Genomic DNA, 18,019 nt, shown 5'->3' on the forward strand with positions numbered 1-18,019 from the left:
ATATCAACAATGCCATACAGCCAGGAAATGCTTGAACCTTTAATGATATTATGACCCCGGGATGTTTTTAAATGATTATAGTGTTTCATTTATTAATATACTGTAAACATCATTGTTACTTTGGATTAAGATTTATTTTTAAAAAGAGTTTTCTTTATAATTAAACTAGCCGTTTCCCGCCCGCTTCGCTGAGCGAATTAAAATAGGAAATACATAAAATTTTACGTTTCATTATTATTATTTTTTTCATATTTTTATTATTCTTCTTTTTAACTTCCCGCTAAGAAAATTGAAAATTTTCGAAAATCGAGTTTTTAACAGATGTTGACGTTTTGAGGTTCTAGGAAGCCTCTTTTGTTTTTATTAGCGGGATAAATTTTCATAAAAGTAAAACACCAATAAAAAATGAAGGAACGTTGGAATTTAAACAATAAATAGCTAATAATAATACAACAATATTAAAATAGTGTTTGTTTAATTATTCTATCTTATATATAGTGAAGGACATCTTGGACATCGAATGAAGCTTTTTACAAACATTACTTATTTTAAATGCAATTATGATTTACGAGAGTCTGAAGTTATAATTTAACTTGTAGTAGTGGGGGCTCTTCAACTAAATATAACTATCCCGAACCTTAAATATAGAAAAAACACTACTTGTATGTGACACATAAATCTATAAATCACAAATGAAGTTGAATTATTTATGACTATAACCTATATATTAAATATACAACACAATTATTTGCCAGATCCTTTCAATCATAATGATTAGAGCTGATTTTACGGCTTTAAGAAAGTAAGATAAAGAGCCGACTACGCTTAATGTATTATATATTAGGAAATTTCTTAATATGTATATTTGAAAAAAATATTTGTATTAAATAAGGTCCCGCACCACACGAGCCGTAATTTGGAAATTTATATATAAAAAAGGGTATAAACGTCTAAGAAACTAACATACATACAAAAAAGTCGTCTTGGAAATATACATGGTAGTATTACAGTTAAACACATATTAAGGCAAAATTAGTGAACACGTTATATAAGACTTAATTTAAGCTAGAGTTATATATTCATGTACTCATTCAACTCATTAAGATACTTCTTAATATATGTTTCCTAAGACTAATTTTCCAACACCTACTATGACAAGAATCGTAAATGCGCAGAAATAGTTTTTAAGTGCGAACTATTATGCAAAATCTTACAAAGATACATGACGACTTGAAATACATGAAATAGCTTTAAATTATATATAATTTTCTAGCTAATGTTACCATCATTTTTAAGATAATTAAGAGAGATAAAGTTAATAGGTTATTGTTACTTAATACTAGCTCACCGGTTTTTTTTTGTTATCATACTTTTCCATTTCTTCTATCGTATTTAGAAGGACTATGCCTTTTGTTTCTCGCACAAGCAAGCACATAAAACCGGCCAAAAATGATACTGTACTAAATATTAAAACTGATACCCACGGAGCTGCATTAATATCCACCACGAAGGGTGCAATAAACCCACCTATCCTAGCACACATAGACACAAATCCCATAGCTGAATTTCTTACAACAGTTGGGAATACTTCAGAAGTATAGAGATATATCAAAATAAATGATACGTAATTAATCACCTGACCGACAATCGCAAAACCTACAATTGTATTTGTCATTTGACTGGGTATGAAAATAATAACCAATAAAGTTACTCCTGCAGCAGCGAATGACAGTACAAGAGACACTTTTCGACTGAAGTACAGAGATGCTACAACAACCAGAAACAATCCTGGTACTATGCTGACGGCTGATATAAATACATTAACATATATATTGCCTGGTAGACGGCCAATGTACTGGTTGATACCGAAGAATGTGTGGGAACAGCAGAACCAAACTACACCATTGATTAACGTGTACATTCTCATCTTCGACGTCTTGAATAGATCCAAATAAGAGCCAGCATTGTTTTGAACTTTGCTACATTGTAAGACTTCCTTTTCAACAATAGTTTTAATGTTTTCTGTTGGCTTCTTATTTCTGAAATACATTTGATCAATTTAAATTTTAAGATATACTTTTTTATCAATATTATACTACAGATAGATAACTTGGATTGAGATAAGGTACAGATATGTGATATTATGTTTTTTGAACATTCTATTAGTATTAATGTAGTGAATAAAATAAAATAAAACAATAGAAGGATAATATGTAGGCTTCCATTGCTAGCTTTTATACGAATACGCTATTTCATTTTCACTTACTTTTTGGCAATGTAGGTGAGAACTTTTACAGCCTCTTCTTTTCTTCCCATAGTAATTAACCATCGAGGGGATTCTGGTAGGAAGTTATAATACAACAAAACAAATAGCCACGGCAATGATGTGGACAGTTGTAGATAGTTCCAATCTCTCACAAAATACGCTATAATAGGAAGTGTCGCGTAGCTGAACGTATAGGCAATTTCTATTAAACCTGTTAGGTATGGTCGGAATGTCATTCCTGAAAGTTCCATTATCATCACATAACAACAAATTAAGCTTCCTCCACATGAAGTTCCCATCAGAAATCGGCAAACAATAAACATCCATAGGTACGGAACGAAGGCAGACGTTGTTACAAATAATAACTGTAATGCGAATGCAAGTAGAATGGCGGGACGGCGTCCGTACCTAGAAAAAGTAAAATACAGCTGAAGTTTTCGATACACTCATTGGTGGAGCATTCTAATGTATACTCTTTGTCGACTCGCGTTATGTTTAATAGAACTTGGGTTAGATACATTCCAGATGCCTAATAGATAATTAGCTGAACATTTTATTTAAAAAATAATTAAAGGCGTATTGCCTATCTTACAGCCTCTCATTCGTGGTTAGGACGTAACTAGATATTAAAAAATATGATTAGTAAAAAGGTAAACAAAATCTAAATGCGTCTAAAATAAATCGAGTGAAACAAAACAGTAAGTCAATCAAAGAATGTATGTGACTATCGGTCAAGTTAAAATATTCAAGATGACCCTCAACAAAATTTATGAAACCAAAATAATATGGATTTCGAACATCGATTATGATATATAATAATATTCATAAATTAAAATGTTAAATTGATAAATTCTACGTGTATTGAAATAAATATAATTCTTTCATGCATTTGATACTCAACGATAAAGAAATATTTACCTGTCAGAAATATGCCCATAAGCCAGACTACCAGTCAGAATTCCGGCTTGTAAAACTGACTGAGATAAGCTCCCAAGATGACGTTTCTTACAGATAAGATTCCATGTAGTTGGTACAGAACTGTGTATAGTACTTGTATCATAAACCGGGTTATCACACGGACAATGGTTGGTTAAATTGTACGCTCCTTCATCCATGCAGACATATTCAACGTTTGGCACAAGAAATACGACGTTAGATAATTGGTAGTCGGACGGTAGCCGACCCACCATCAGCAGCAAATAGATCAACACTTGATATCTTCCAAAACGACCGATAACGGTCTCCAGAAGATCCTCACTTGTCATGTTTCACCTGTTATGTGGCATATAGTCAACCATGTACAAATCAATGGCGCTGAAGTACCTACAATACCCAATAGAAATTTGAATTTTCGTGTAAAATTTACAAAAAATACAATAATTAGTGTGCAATAAATTGCGTTGAGTGGCTTAAACGGTAATGATATAATCGTTCAGTTCTTCACTTCTTTAATAATGTACTGAAATTATGAGAAGTAATTTTTTTTAAATATCGCTCTACAGACTTGCGATTCTGTAACTCAGAAAAGGTGGGAGCTTTTAGTTTATTGTTTATCAGAATGCCAAATCATAAAATGACTGCTTCACGACTTATATTTGAGGGCGACCGCCGATGCGAAAACCGCTGTGTGAGTTCGAAAAGTGAGTTACAGAATCGCAGGGCAGAAGTCTGTTTAAATCTTAAGCAAACAAGACAATTTATTAAAAGTAAAACTACTATAAGTATCGAAAAACAGTATAGTGAAGAAAGTGTCATCTCTATTGCCAAAGTATTAAGCCATTAAAAAAAATATAAGAATTAAATAATATTTTACAAGGGTTAAATTAGTGCCTTTATATTTTTGAAGTGAAACTTCTTTAGGCGCATGAGGGTAAATTTTTTACGGAACTTTATAGAAATTCTTTTTTTTTAATTAAATTTAAAGAGAATTTATGAAATATTAGTATTTTATTTTTATGCAAAATGATTTATTGTAATCTCAAATGACGAATTGTTATTTAAAATGCCACGTGTTTTTATTATCGAAGAAATAAATTAAATTAATAATTTGTATTAATATTCGACACTTTTAATATTTTAATGACTATTAAATGCGGTAAATTCCTAACATATCTTCCTTTTTCACGCCCTTTAAGTCTCGGAAATCTAAAGTTTAAAATTTGTATAAATAATATGAACAAGACTTAAAAAATAGTTTGCCAAAGAAGTTTCACTTCTGACATGTGTACTTTGTACGCACGCACTTATTTTTAATCGAGGAGATAAATTAATTTAATTTAATTAATTTTACTTACGATTATGTAAACATCCATTATATAATTCTATCAAAAAACTTGTATCATTCAGCTGTGATGTAGCACATGTAAGAGTTTATCACTGATAGAACGCAGGAGCTCCTTTTATGCCCACGCTAATCTTTAAGCAGTAGGTATATATCGTTATCATTTATCCTTAACTCAATAATATATTACTAAACTATACTATATTTTTTTCTATATTAATTTATACTTAACTCTCAAGTATTTGGTGACACAATGTTAAAATTAATAATAATAATCTTTAGTTTTTTCACAAAAACTTACATACTTGCACAAAATAAAGCAACATTTATTAATAATGAGGAAATGCTTGTTTGTGTGAGTCTGATACCTGTTAAAGGTAAGAGTACCTGTGTTATAGGTCATCAGGCCCCCACTACTTCGGATCGCCTCGTCTTAAAACGTAGAGTAAATGTATGCTTAATAAACAATAATAAAATAATTTTATATATAAGGAAACCACATGGAGTATGTTTATGAGTGTATGGGTGTGTGTGTCTGTGTATGTATTTATGAATGTGCATTTTTTTTCTTTACTTGTTATACTAATAAACTTTACAGTATTATACATTAAATTATTAAATAACTTTTAACATAAAATTTCGGGTCAACTTTAAACGTCATTTCTTTTACAATTATTCTTCATCAAGAAGTCGTTGTGAACGATTAATCAAAATTGTAACTAAAAAAAATATATATTAACTTTGTTATGAGCTAGGAATCCTGAAGGGTTACCAAATTTTACACATTGTTATTATTATTTATTATTTTGTCAAATAGATTTTATTATTTATCGGTATATTTTTCATAATATGTACATATATGCACATTGCACATCAATATTCTGGGGGCCTACCATGAACTCTTATTGCGAGCCTATTGACAACCTACAACTGAGCTGCATCGCTAATTCGTACCATGACATCGAAAAAACGAGACAGTTTAGGTTCCCACGTGACCTTAGCGATTATCAGATTTCGTTCGTTCAATTTGTATGAAAATCCGTACCATGACCGCTCGGCTGAACCGAAATTTGACAGTTGCGCCTTCCAACTATGACAGGATAAGCGATTCTAAAAAAGTTACTTTTTGTTCAACTTTTTTGTATCGAAATGTCCAAATAATAGTTTAGAACCTATAAAATTCAATATTTGTATTAAAACTTGTTAATAAAGTTAAAATAATAAGATTTATCTACTATGGCTAACATATGAAAGAAAATATAATTTTTATATTTTGGGGTATTTTGAGTTTAGAGAGTGTGATAATAAATAAATTATTAAAATATCGACGGAGATGAGAAACAAGACGGCAATGCCCTTCTACCGACTTCGAAGATATTGATTTTATAATTTATTATAGATTAACTACTTTGACTCATTGAAGATTTCAGTGTATACCTACAAATAATTGCACATGGTTCAAATATATTTTAATTAATTATTTAGGCATGTCTAACAAAAACATAATTCCCCTATTGTATCATATTTACAATAAATAATAATGCCATATCACTAGTAGATATTTATTATAGTTAAATTTTTCCTCATTATGTTCATGAATTGTATTATTCTCCTCTGCTTTTTCTTTAAAAAAACAGAGGTGTTTCTCAAATTTATAATGTGTAAATAATAAGCCATTTGAAAGTATTACAATAACAGTATTTATTTAGTTAGGATGACTCCATCAAGATAGAAAAATCTTGTCTTGTCTTGTCTTGAATCAGGCAATGTTCAATTGGATATAAACATATATTCATTTATATATTTTCTTCTCTCAATTCAGCGAGTTTGTCAGGTTTAAGCTGTAAAGACAATAGAATTATTTATATTATATGAATTAGTTAACGTATAAATTGAATTTGTAAAATATTAAGGAATCAATTTTTATCATTATTTACTTGATGATTTTCAAGTAATAGGTTGATTGTAATATCTTATGCAAAGAGTTTAATATCAGCAATTCACTTCGATATAGATATTTATTTTTAATAAACCAATTTTTGAACAATACTTACCCCATCATATTATTTTATAAGTTAAACAATTTGTAAAACTATATTTATGAAACCGAAATTTTGTAAACACCAAATATATTGAAAGCTCCTATCAAAATTTGAAGGAAACGTTTAAAAATAATAAGTGTCAACTGCACAGCACCAGAAAACTTTAAATTTAAAATATATCAAAAGAATAGTTTTATATTAAATAAATATATATTAAGACATAATAGCTTATTATAATTGATGAATTATTTAAAATAATTTTATATTTTATTTATTTTTATAGAAACATCTGTCGAAGTAAGTTTGACAGTTAAATTTCTAAACTTACATAGAAACCACAAACAAAATTATCGTTCTTTCATTCGGTCTTGCGATGCAAATACGATTCAGCTTATAGGCGGTCATGGTACGAAAAAATGCGATTGACTTTAGGTACCTAAACTCAACTGCATCTCAACTGGATTGTTTTAAGAAAGTTCATGGTAGGCCCCCTGGGAAGTCAATATTTCATAAGTGCGTTGTAAACACGACGTAAATGAAAATAACCGTCAGCTGTTTATCTCTGGTAGAGATGAGATATCGTAGACAATTAATTGTCTTTGTTATGACATCAACGGCGTATAAGGTAGCTTGTTTACGTCAAATTAGTTTTAGTACAGAAGTATTATAAAGCAAACACCATAACGGCCAAAATAAAGGCATGTTTTGCGATCTAGTCTAATTGTTGTTTTTTCATACAATGGATTAAATATTATCTATAGAGCGAAATGTAGCAATAAATGATTAATTAGTTACATTGCGATGTCTTCAATTTCGATTTTTGTTTACTTCTTATAATTTCATTGTTTTGTGTAATTTTTTATTGTATCTTCGTGTATGTTCTAAGCCTTGTCACCTAAGTGCTTGTCACCTTAAAATTGTATTTTATTTTTCTTGTACCAATGTATTAGTGCCGAGCGTTGACAAGCTATTATAAATAAATAAATATTCAGTTTAAAATTAAATATATTTAATTTTTTAAAAAATATCATTACAGTTTCGTTATATCACAGCCGTCATATATTTCAACTACAAGGTTCAAATAACAACATCAATCTATCTTTACTGTACAAACTCTTAACTCTTTTAGCTGCACAAGCTCCATGCTAATACTATTAAGCCAACCAATAAATACTTAAGATTTACTCTTCTCCCTCTTCTAAGGTATCCGGCAGTCTCTTTCCTCTAGTATCTGGTAATAATAAGCAAAGACAAGACCCTATCAGCGGCGTAATACCAAATAATACAGGCGGTAGCCATGGATTTCTATGCCCCAATGTAGCTATGAAGGGTGCGACCATAGAACCTATTCTAGCTACGGTAGAAGAAAGACCGACTCCGGAATTCCTTACAACAGTTGGGAAGAGTTCTCCGGCATACAAATAAACTGTGGCGAATGATATACTCATGCCCCAAAGACCAGCGCAGCCAAGGACCAAGTGGCTGGTAATGGATTTAGGAACAACGGTTATGAGGAGACAGCTTAAGCCTGTCACGAAATTGGAGCTCATCAGTGTAATCTTCCGTCCAAGCAGCTGGTTAGCATATATCGAAATTATGGTACCGGGGACCTGAAAGAAAAAAAAATAGTTGTTAAGAATGCCGTAAGATTGAGTGTTTAGTAGCTAATAAAAATTTTATCTGCCTACAACTCTCTGAAATCAGTTGTTTTCAAATAACATTTTACACCTTATACTTTCATATTATAATTATTTTTGGAAAAATATAATATTTTTCAAGTTTTTACTAGTACTGGTATGGTTTATGATTGGATTAAATGAATTATTTATTAATCAAATTGGACTCGACGACATAACTGTTATTCCTAGCTACAATTTACGTATCATTAGACTCAATCAAAGATGATTGATGATGACTGATTCCCACCCATTCATTCAGACCCAGAGGTCTTGTATTTGAATTACTGGTGTGTACCAATAGAGCCCATTATGTTAGGGATAAGCGACAAAGTTACAGTGCTAATGGAAGGTTGCTGGTACTTATGCTTTCGGGTTTCCAGTTCTAGAACCAGCTTTAAGCTCAAAGTTAAGCTGGATATATATATTTTACTTCTACGTACGGAACCAAATGCCGACGGCATATGAGCTATAGCCTATTAAATGAATATTAAGAAAACGGCTAAATCTAAAGCCTAGATTAGGGTTGTAGGTTCTTTACTTACCAATATAGCAGCCGATATAGCGACGTTACTGAAGATGTTTCCTGATACATGGCCTATATACTGAGATACGCCGAAGAAGCAGAATCCACAGACAAACCAATTGAAGCAGATCGCTAAGGTCCTTGTCCGGAGTCTTGGAGTTCTGAACAACGCCACGAAAGACGCTCGCTCTTTATTGGAACCGCTGTTCACTTCCATCGCCATCTTTTGGGTGAACGATGCAATTCCTTCAGTAGATCGTCCATTTCTGAAAAGCAGTATTTTTCTATATAAATTGGAGTTTAAGATACGGGTGATACTATTGCTTGATTATCATATAAAGGTTATTTAAACCACAAAGATTTAAATAAAATTGAAAAGTAAGAGGCGAGATCTTAAGCTTTTACAATCTATAATTTATTAAATTAGATGTAAACAAACAATTAACTTTCGTTACTGTTTTTCATAGTCAAACTAAGTACGAATGTAAGGTTGTTTTAGCCAATAGTCGTTTAGTTCTTAACTTGTTACCCACAGAATAATGTTTCTTATTTAAGACAATAGACAAAAATATTCTTTAAACATCTTAATATCTAAATAAATGGGAATATAAGCAATTTCGTTATGTATCAAAATAATAAGTACCGTTTTGCTGCATTTTCTAGAATCGTGCGAGCTTCGTCATCTTTACCAACTGTCAACAACCACCTGGGAGACTCTGGTAGAAGATAGTAGTAACTCAAAAATATTATTGATGGTAGTGAAATAGCTAGTTGAAAGTGGTTCCAGCTTCGTAGAAAATATCCAAATAAGGGTAACGATAAATGGCCGAGATTAAATGGGATCTGGTAGATGATTCCAACAGTGTCTCTGTATTTGGTTCCAATGAGTTCCATAGTGAGGACGAAGCTGGTAACCATTGTTCCTCCCGTAGCGACGGCCAAGAAAAAACGGAGAGTGGTGAACATATGCCAGTTGACGGAGTAGGCAGTGGTGACACCAGATAATAGCTGGAGGAATACAGCTATTAGAAATGGTATGCGTCGGCCGTATCTGAAATTATAAAGTAACGTTATATGAAAATTGTCGTAACAATTTTTTTTTCTCAAATAATTATCTACTACAGCTACTAATTATCTTTTTAGAAATAATTAAAAAAACTTCACTGTTTAATGTCATAATTTTTTTTAACAATTTTTAAATTTTTGCGTAAATTTTAAAACGAAATCAACAAAATTAAAAAAAAAATGTTGCTTTTGCTTAGTATATGCCATACCTAATAGTTGTCAAGCAGGTTTAATGATTAACTTTTAAATATAATTATAATATTAATAAAATTTTATTTATTGACATTAAATAAAAAGGACAACAACTGGCGGCCCGATTTCGAGCGATCACTTCCAGGCAACCAATACTTTGTATAGATTACCAAACTTAATCATTTATCAGGATCAGGATTTTATCACAAAACCTGCGTAAACTATAATTGTATTGAATGATCGTTCCATACACCTGTTTCAATGAATTGCTGATATTTCTTATTTAAAGTCTAATTTAATTTTCTATGTACTCATTACGTATGTAACATTTGAATTTGTTAGGAATCAAAAATGCGATTATTCATGAATATAAATCAATGTCATCGGCAACTCTGACCCCGATATTGTAATTGAACACGCAAATTTGGTTCATCATACATCTGGGCCACCGTCTTATTGAACCACTTTTGCCTTAATCTTATCCGGAAATACAACAGGATGTACCGATTTAGCAGTGGGGTCGTCAATTACCTGTCAGATAGATGTCCAAAGACCATGTTCCCTACAAGGATTCCAAGCATAAAAATTGTTTGCGTCGCATTCTTTAGCCACTCTCTGTCGCACACTAAATCCCATTGCGATACAATTGTTTCACCGAAGACTGAGTGGTCGTACTTGTATTCGGTACAGTTTGTACACTTGCTGTTAAATTCATCATTGCCTGAACACGTAAAGTTCATGGGAGGAGCCAGGAAGATAATGCTCATCTGATGCCAGGCGACAGGAAATTTTACCAGGAAAACGATGCAACATATCCATATCTGCCATTTTCCGATTGCACCAATCGCTTTGGTTATTGGATCTTCTGTTGCGGCTTGTTTCTGTTGCTCTACGTTGTTTGATTCGTTCTCCAACACTGAAAAAAATTATATTATTTAAAAAAATACTAAATTAGAGAATAAAAAAATAATAAAATATTAAGATCTATAATATATAATCTATTTATACTAAAAGATATTCCATACAAACAATTCTTAAAACGTAACTTTTTCATACTGTTGTAATATCATAACAACTATAACATATACATAATTAAATACTAGAGTTTTTAAAAATCAACTTAATGTACTACTTTTGGAAAAAAATATTATTCTATTAATGATTATTTGCGTAAAACATTACAATTAATATTAATTTGATAACGTAATAATATATTTTAATAATGTGATATTTTATCACTACAAATAATATAAGAATTTACTATAACGATATGACTCATAATGTATGTCACTTATATGTGAAATTCCTTTTAAGACAAATTTACACGCTTATTATGTGTTGCAGAATATACGAACCTTAGATTGTACCACAATAACATTTTTGTACCATATTCTGGCAAATAAATTATTATTAAAAGGGGTTGATTATAAATTTAAAAATATGTGAATAACTCGAGATAACGCAGAATTTATCATTTACATTTTACATAATTAATACTTGGAATTTAAAATTTAAACTCAAATAATTTTACCATCACGCTTTTAATTTATTGTAAAACATTTTTCAACGGGTAAAATTGTTTTGATAATAAATCGATATCTCCAATAACCAATAACTATGAAAGACGCAATATTCAATATTCATTATTGCAATATTCAGGGTCTTGATTAAGTTGTGACTGATTGTACAGCACAGTAATGCACGTGAGCATAAAAATACCTAAATTGCTTAGCAAAATGTGATTATTAGGTTATCCCTCGACTTTTCTAAGATCATGGGATCCTGATCATGGCGAGTTATCGAGTACGAGTAATCGAGATAAGAAGAGATTTCGTCGAGAAAAACTCCTATTTCTAAAAACGGTTAAACTATGACAGTAAATAAAACTCACCAGCCTTATCTTTACTTTCAGTTTCACTTTCTACTGTCATTTTGAATTAACTTTATTACGATCTATTGGAAAAGACCACCGCGTTGTGTGACTCTACAACTGACTCTAAGCTTTCAAAGTGTCGGGTACTGCGCGAGTTCAATCGCAATTGTTGTAATAGTTTCCTGTGTTCGTTTAAAATAACATTATCACAATCGGTGAAAATGTTATTCTGCCAAGCTTTAAAGATACTTTATTATTTGAATTAATTATAACATATGTCTTTTTAATTGTGGTACTATCATGCTTCTCTGGGTCGGTTAGGATTTAAATTTAAAAAAATATAGTATGTCGTAGTATTTAGTAAAGTCTGTTAACTTAAACTTTGCACTGCGCGATCTTGTCCTCAGTAATTTGATGATAATGTACAGATGTCTGCGGAGAATGACCTACAACCTATATTATCAGGCGAGCAGCCCTGCTCCTATAGATAATGAGCAGTCATAATTAACGTTCATGATTCTTGGCCATAGATTTCGAGGAAATACAATCAGTCGATGTGTACATCACGTTATATGTAAACAATCCGTCAAAATATAAGAAATATATTAAGTAGTTCCGCTTACAATCTGTATGTAAAAACTTAAATAACCAGGAAAATTAAATAACTATTTTTTGCATTGAAATCATTATAGAATTATCTGTCTAGTTGTGTGATTCGTTATCTTCATCAACACGCAAAAAACTTAGGTTTAATAAAGTAAGGCCCAAAACAAGGTATATGTAATATTCTGAAATCTGTCTGACGATTTTCGGTTTAATAAGCTAGAAGTAAACAGCAGTGTTGTCCTAGTGGCTTTAGTGTGCGACTCTCATACCTGAGGTCGTAGGTTCGATCACCGGCTGTGCACCAATGGACTTTCATTCTATATGGCATTTAACTTCGAATTGTGAAAAACATCCTGAGAAAACCGGCTTGCCTTAGACCCAAAAAGTCGACGGCATGTGTCAGGCACAGGAGACTGATCATCTATTAGACAAATGATCATGAAACAGATACAAAATCTGAGGCACCTTAAATTGATTTATTTTTTTAAACTTGAAGTAAAGTTTCTAATGATACTATATATTTTTATAACATGCTATACTATTCTCTATTTAAGTGGGTAATTTTAATTCAATTACACAACAAAGTTAATCATAATGTTAAGTATATTTTGTAGGTCTGCTTCATGTCATTTCTTATACTGTAAGAAATAGTCTTTTTGAAAATATTTTAATCTATCACTGTCTAATGTTGCGTTGTTTTTTTCTATGTGTATAAATTGTTATGGTAGCTTAATAAAATAAAAAATCCATTTAACTGGGCGTGTATTATAAACGGCGATGTGTTCACCAATAGATTATTATTTCTACTGTGCCAAGTAACAAAAATTCGAGGACATTTGTCAGACAGATGGAATCTACGAGGGGCGGTCAAAAAGTTCGGGGAAGTTCGGGGCCGGGTTGTCGGGGGTGAGCGCTAAGGAAAGACACCTCAAACCATCTTACAATATGTTAGCTGTTTATGGGGATGTTAGCGGGTAAAAGGGGAAAACATTGAAAAGTAAAAATAGTTTAATGTTCCATTTAATTACCCTTCCCGTCATTCCGCGAACTTCTTGACCGCCCCTCGTACTTAACCAAAGTATCAAACGGATTGACATGCGTTATATCATTGTGGGGTGACGGGACTTCTCAATGCAAACACTCTTATTCCATATCTGTCATGAGTGGGATTACATTAGGAGTCGTGAATTGTGATAGCATGATTTGTTTTGATGTTAAGATCTAAGATTCTCCTTGGCCTAATGTGATAAGATGAAAGGTCATAGATTGGACCGCAATTGCGAATATCTATTTCCCTTATTATGTACTTTATTACAACATTGCGTACTGCTTTACGGGAAATATATAACAAACAACATTTATAATGCTGTTGCATTTTTTCTTTTTTATAATTTAGGTATTATGTTTTTTAATGAGTACTTAACATGCGAAAAATTTTTAATTCATCTAAAGAGATAGTTGATTAAGCGTATCATTGGAAGTAATCGTTTGGAAAGTTATACCTAGAAATCAAATTATTCCTTAGCTTTCCTGCTTCCTGAAAGTAGTTTCGCGATAAACACTTCGCAACTCTCTTTAATCGAGTTTAATTTTAGGATATTTCCCAATCCAATCCATAATGCTGTGATAAGCTATTAACAATTCAAACTGGATTTCCTCTAATGACCCAAAACCAAGTTTTCTGGGCTTTCCTAATATAAGGTCTAGTATAACTTTCAAAGTCCATTACTATCCAGGCCCTTATGAAAACAACTGATGCGGGTTTCATATATGTATTAAATTACATAAATTATTGACGTGTACGAAATCAGCGATAAAAAGTTTTACAAAAACTGTTAGGTAACAATTTAAAACCGATAAGGAAGTATTGCATTTTTTATTACAATGCATTTTGAAATGAAAAATTAATAACGGTATGCTTTAGTATTTTATCTGTTATTTTCTTAGTGAATTTAAATCTTTATGAGAAATATATTATTCGTAAATACTTCTTATAGTGTATCATTTATTTAAGGAATAATATAACGTTTAATTACTTGTTAAACAAAGAGGATCGAAGCAACTGATAACGCCTTAACTGTCAAAGAATTGAAGATCGATTACCCTGACAATATGATGTAATTTCACAAATCATTGCATTTTCTCTTAGCTATAAATATGTGTTGTGTGTTGAATTATAAATTATTAAATTTCAAAACGCTATAGTCGTAAAGGTAGACATTTTCTTCAAACAGTGCTTTCTGTAACAAGATGCACTTCCAGCCAGGGGTCATAGGGGTCATGACTTTGTTTACTCTTCTGAACATAGAGGCATGTTCTTGTACCAACAATCTTATATCTCAAAATAAACAATATATTAATTAAATGGTATCCTCCAACTACCTGGGTCACCCAATCGTGTGATAATTAGTCAAAAAAGTCGAGGCAAATATCGATCCAGTCCATCTACGGAGTTGTCACATTAAAAATAACGTTGACATTCATATAGTACCGGTAGTTGCCTCGAATTTTAATAATTGTAATGACAGGACGATGCAGAAATGAATTAACTTTTGAAACGTATAATTAATATAATTCCATCGCCATTATTACTTTACATAGCACAGTTACTTAATCACATGAACACAGTCAATCAAAATTATACATAACTGGTTCAGATTGGTCAAGTTTATTGAACTCAGGCGTTACTAAGATTCTTCATACATAAAAATACTCGACAAATAATACAAAATAAGATTTAGCGGTGAGACTTACTTAGATACGGGAGTCAGTTCGTCAACTGTGACTCAAGTTGCACGAACACTGTTTTTTAGATCTCAAGTATGAATTTTACCCATCCGCCAATCAATTCGTATTTTAAATATCCCAGGCTGTTTTTACGGAATATGTAATGAGATTAAACCCGTTTTCTTTTATAACAATTATTTTATTATGACGCCAGAACATGGTAAAAAAGCGAAACCCGAAATTCAAGTTTATGTGCGCAGCTAATATTTAGGATGGGCTACTGAATACCGACAACGCTAAAAGCTAATATTATGTAGGAATGTATGTATAATATGTAATTTAATATTATGATAATGAATATAGCTAAGTATTTACAATATTCTAAACCTACATTTTTTTACAGCCCTACAACCCAAATTTAAAAAGTTTGGTCCTTTAACGCTGTCACATTACCTCGCTGAATTGCGACTCCATCAATTGATAATTATCAGTGTTTAAGATTTCATCGAAATATAATGCTTACATTTCTTTGGAGTAGAGAGTCTTGGGCCGTAGGGTTTAATTGCACAGGCGCTAATTAAAGATTTGAGTTGGCGCCTGGTAGATAGTACCAGTGACCCCAGAGCTGGTGCTTTCCTCGCTCAACGAATAAGTATGGTAATTCAGTGAGAAAATTCTGCCAGTGTTAAAGTTACACTGCCACAGGGACCAAACTTTTTAAATCTGTGTTAATTTTCTATTTATTATTTTTTTATTATAAATAATTATATATTTTGATTATTATTATACTTTACAAGGTTTTATGTTTATATTTGTTTTGTAAACCCCAACATGAAAACATAATAGTGTAATCCTATCTGAGATATCGCCGACTTTTAGTACGTCCTTATACGTATATGTTTTGTTCTGCGAAGGAATAAGATTTGATATCTTTAGATTCCTTGTAAGTTGAATAGTAAATGGTTGACATATTGGTCATTTAGGACTGACCACTGACAGAAGTGGTTATTAAAAGTAGAATCTTTAAAAAATACCAATCTAAAGAACGTTTTTATTTTATGATTTAATTTTTAATGTGTTTTCCACAGTATGGCATATAGGTAATTGGTTTTGAGAAAAATGTTTAAACATTTACAAAAGTAGAATCAAGTATTATTCCGTTTTTGCTTGACTTCATCGCTCAACTAAGAGTGAATAAAACACGAGGATTTCCCGTGTAAATTATTACAAAAAATGCTCAAAGTTGTTATACCTTAGTCGTCATACCAATTTTCGAAGGAACGTGTGAAGTTAAGCCAAGTAAACAAACACAATGGATTTTGTGTTCCTAAAAACACAAAAATCTACAAGGATGTATGAATATTCGCAACTCTTACGCAATGATGCCTAAACAGACTTAAATGGATTAAGTCGAGGCATTGGTAAGAGAATATGACACAAGTTGGTTACAAATTAGTGATAAAACGCGGTAAAGGTGGCAATACTTTCGATACAATATAAAAAAAAATGTTCGACGCACGAAGCGCGTGAAAAAAGGGAGCAACGTAAAATATTATATTTATTTTGAAAAATAAAAAGCCATTGTTGCTAATTTTACAGAATCTAGAATCCACACTAGGGACAGCTGTATTATGATTTATGAGTGACTACGCTTCTGTGGTATTTATAAAACGATTAAACGATATTTTGTTTGATACTAAGAAAGTGACTCCCATCGGCCACCTTCTGCGAGATCAGAGCGTGGAGACGCTCTCTTGACAGTGTAACATTGTAAACAAATTAAACAATTCTCAAGTTACAGCACTTATATTCTTTAGTGGTATGTCTATGTGAAGCGGTTTGTGGTAACGGTTGATGATCGCGTGACAAGATTTATGTATTTCCGTCGCAAATTGCGAATAAAATTATAAGGCTAATGTTATGTAAATAAAAAATATATACTAATTGATCCTTCTTGCAATTGGGGTTTTTAACAAAGGTAAAGCTATGATTTTTCCATGTATTGATTAAACAATCTTATATATGACTCATTATCATTCTTGATATGAAATTGATTACTGTATGTATAACGAGTAGATTCTATTATTTATAATAAATGAACTAGATTTTTTATTAGTATTATCATAATTCATGTAATAATTTGTCGGATGTTTGTACGTAAAGGTAGAATTTAGTTTATGTATTGAAGGTAAAAAAAAAATATTTTATTTTATGTCGGTCATTGGAATTTACTCGACTTATAGAAATTGGTTAGAGTTAATAAAAAAATTAGGGACACGATGGCAATATGGCCCGTGATCTTTAATTTAAAAAGATTTTTCATTATTTGGAACATTAATGTAAAGTAGTGTTACAAAATATTATTATGTAATTTGTGAGACACAGAAATTTACATACACTGAAAAAATGCTTTTTGAATAACCGCTTTAATTAAAAAAAAAAATTGTCGTTAATTAATACTGAACTCCCAAAAATACTATTTTTATAAACATGTTAAACATAATTTTGACTTTATTATTTTTGTGAAAACGTGCGATTATTAATTTAAAGATATTTCGTAATTATTTTCTTAATATCTAATTATTATTAAAATATCAAACTTACTTTTGCGTGTTCCGATCACAAAACGGCTAGAACTACGCGTCTACTATCGACGCGGACCAAAACATAGTGACGCGATGTGAGCTGGTGGTAATATTATTATACAGGGGTCACTATGACGAAATAATTTAAGGAAAACCGGAGCTAAAAGCTCATACGCAAGA

General features: G+C 31.4%; 2 protein-coding genes and 1 long non-coding RNA gene across 4 annotated transcripts; all 3 read right to left on the reverse strand.

The window, feature by feature from the left end:
- Positions 1–458: 458 nt before the first annotated feature.
- Positions 459–5,394, reverse strand: LOC125056742 (organic cation transporter protein-like). The gene is made up of 4 exons (XM_047660019.1): positions 4,561–5,394; positions 3,185–3,589; positions 2,267–2,674; positions 459–2,039 (listed from the first exon to the last, which is right to left on the reverse strand). The coding sequence occupies exons 2-4, from the start codon at positions 3,529–3,531 to the stop codon at positions 1,340–1,342; spliced, it is 1,455 nt and encodes a 484-aa protein (XP_047515975.1). The 5' UTR covers positions 3,532–3,589; positions 4,561–5,394; the 3' UTR covers positions 459–1,339.
- An 829-nt stretch (positions 5,395–6,223) lies between these two features.
- LOC125056750 lies at positions 6,224–6,662 on the reverse strand. Its single transcript, XR_007118107.1, has 2 exons — positions 6,602–6,662; positions 6,224–6,388 (listed from the first exon to the last, which is right to left on the reverse strand). It is a non-coding gene; the product is annotated as an uncharacterized LOC125056750 (long non-coding RNA).
- A 914-nt stretch (positions 6,663–7,576) lies between these two features.
- On the reverse strand, positions 7,577–18,007 carry LOC125056724 (organic cation transporter protein-like). Of its 2 annotated transcripts, none has more exons than XM_047660008.1 (5): positions 17,859–18,007; positions 10,580–10,964; positions 9,435–9,842; positions 8,811–9,057; positions 7,577–8,199 (listed from the first exon to the last, which is right to left on the reverse strand). In XM_047660008.1, coding segments are annotated over exons 1-5 (1,470 nt in total). In that variant the 5' UTR covers positions 17,860–18,007; the 3' UTR covers positions 7,577–7,770. The 2 variants fall into 2 exon arrangements, with proteins under 2 accessions (XP_047515964.1, XP_047515957.1); XM_047660001.1 differs by lacking the exon at positions 17,859–18,007 and adding an exon at positions 11,940–12,070.
- Positions 18,008–18,019: the final 12 nt, after the last annotated feature.

Source organism: Pieris napi, chromosome 2, assembly GCF_905475465.1.
Source record: "Pieris napi chromosome 2, ilPieNapi1.2, whole genome shotgun sequence".
NCBI lineage: Eukaryota > Metazoa > Arthropoda > Insecta > Lepidoptera > Pieridae > Pieris > Pieris napi.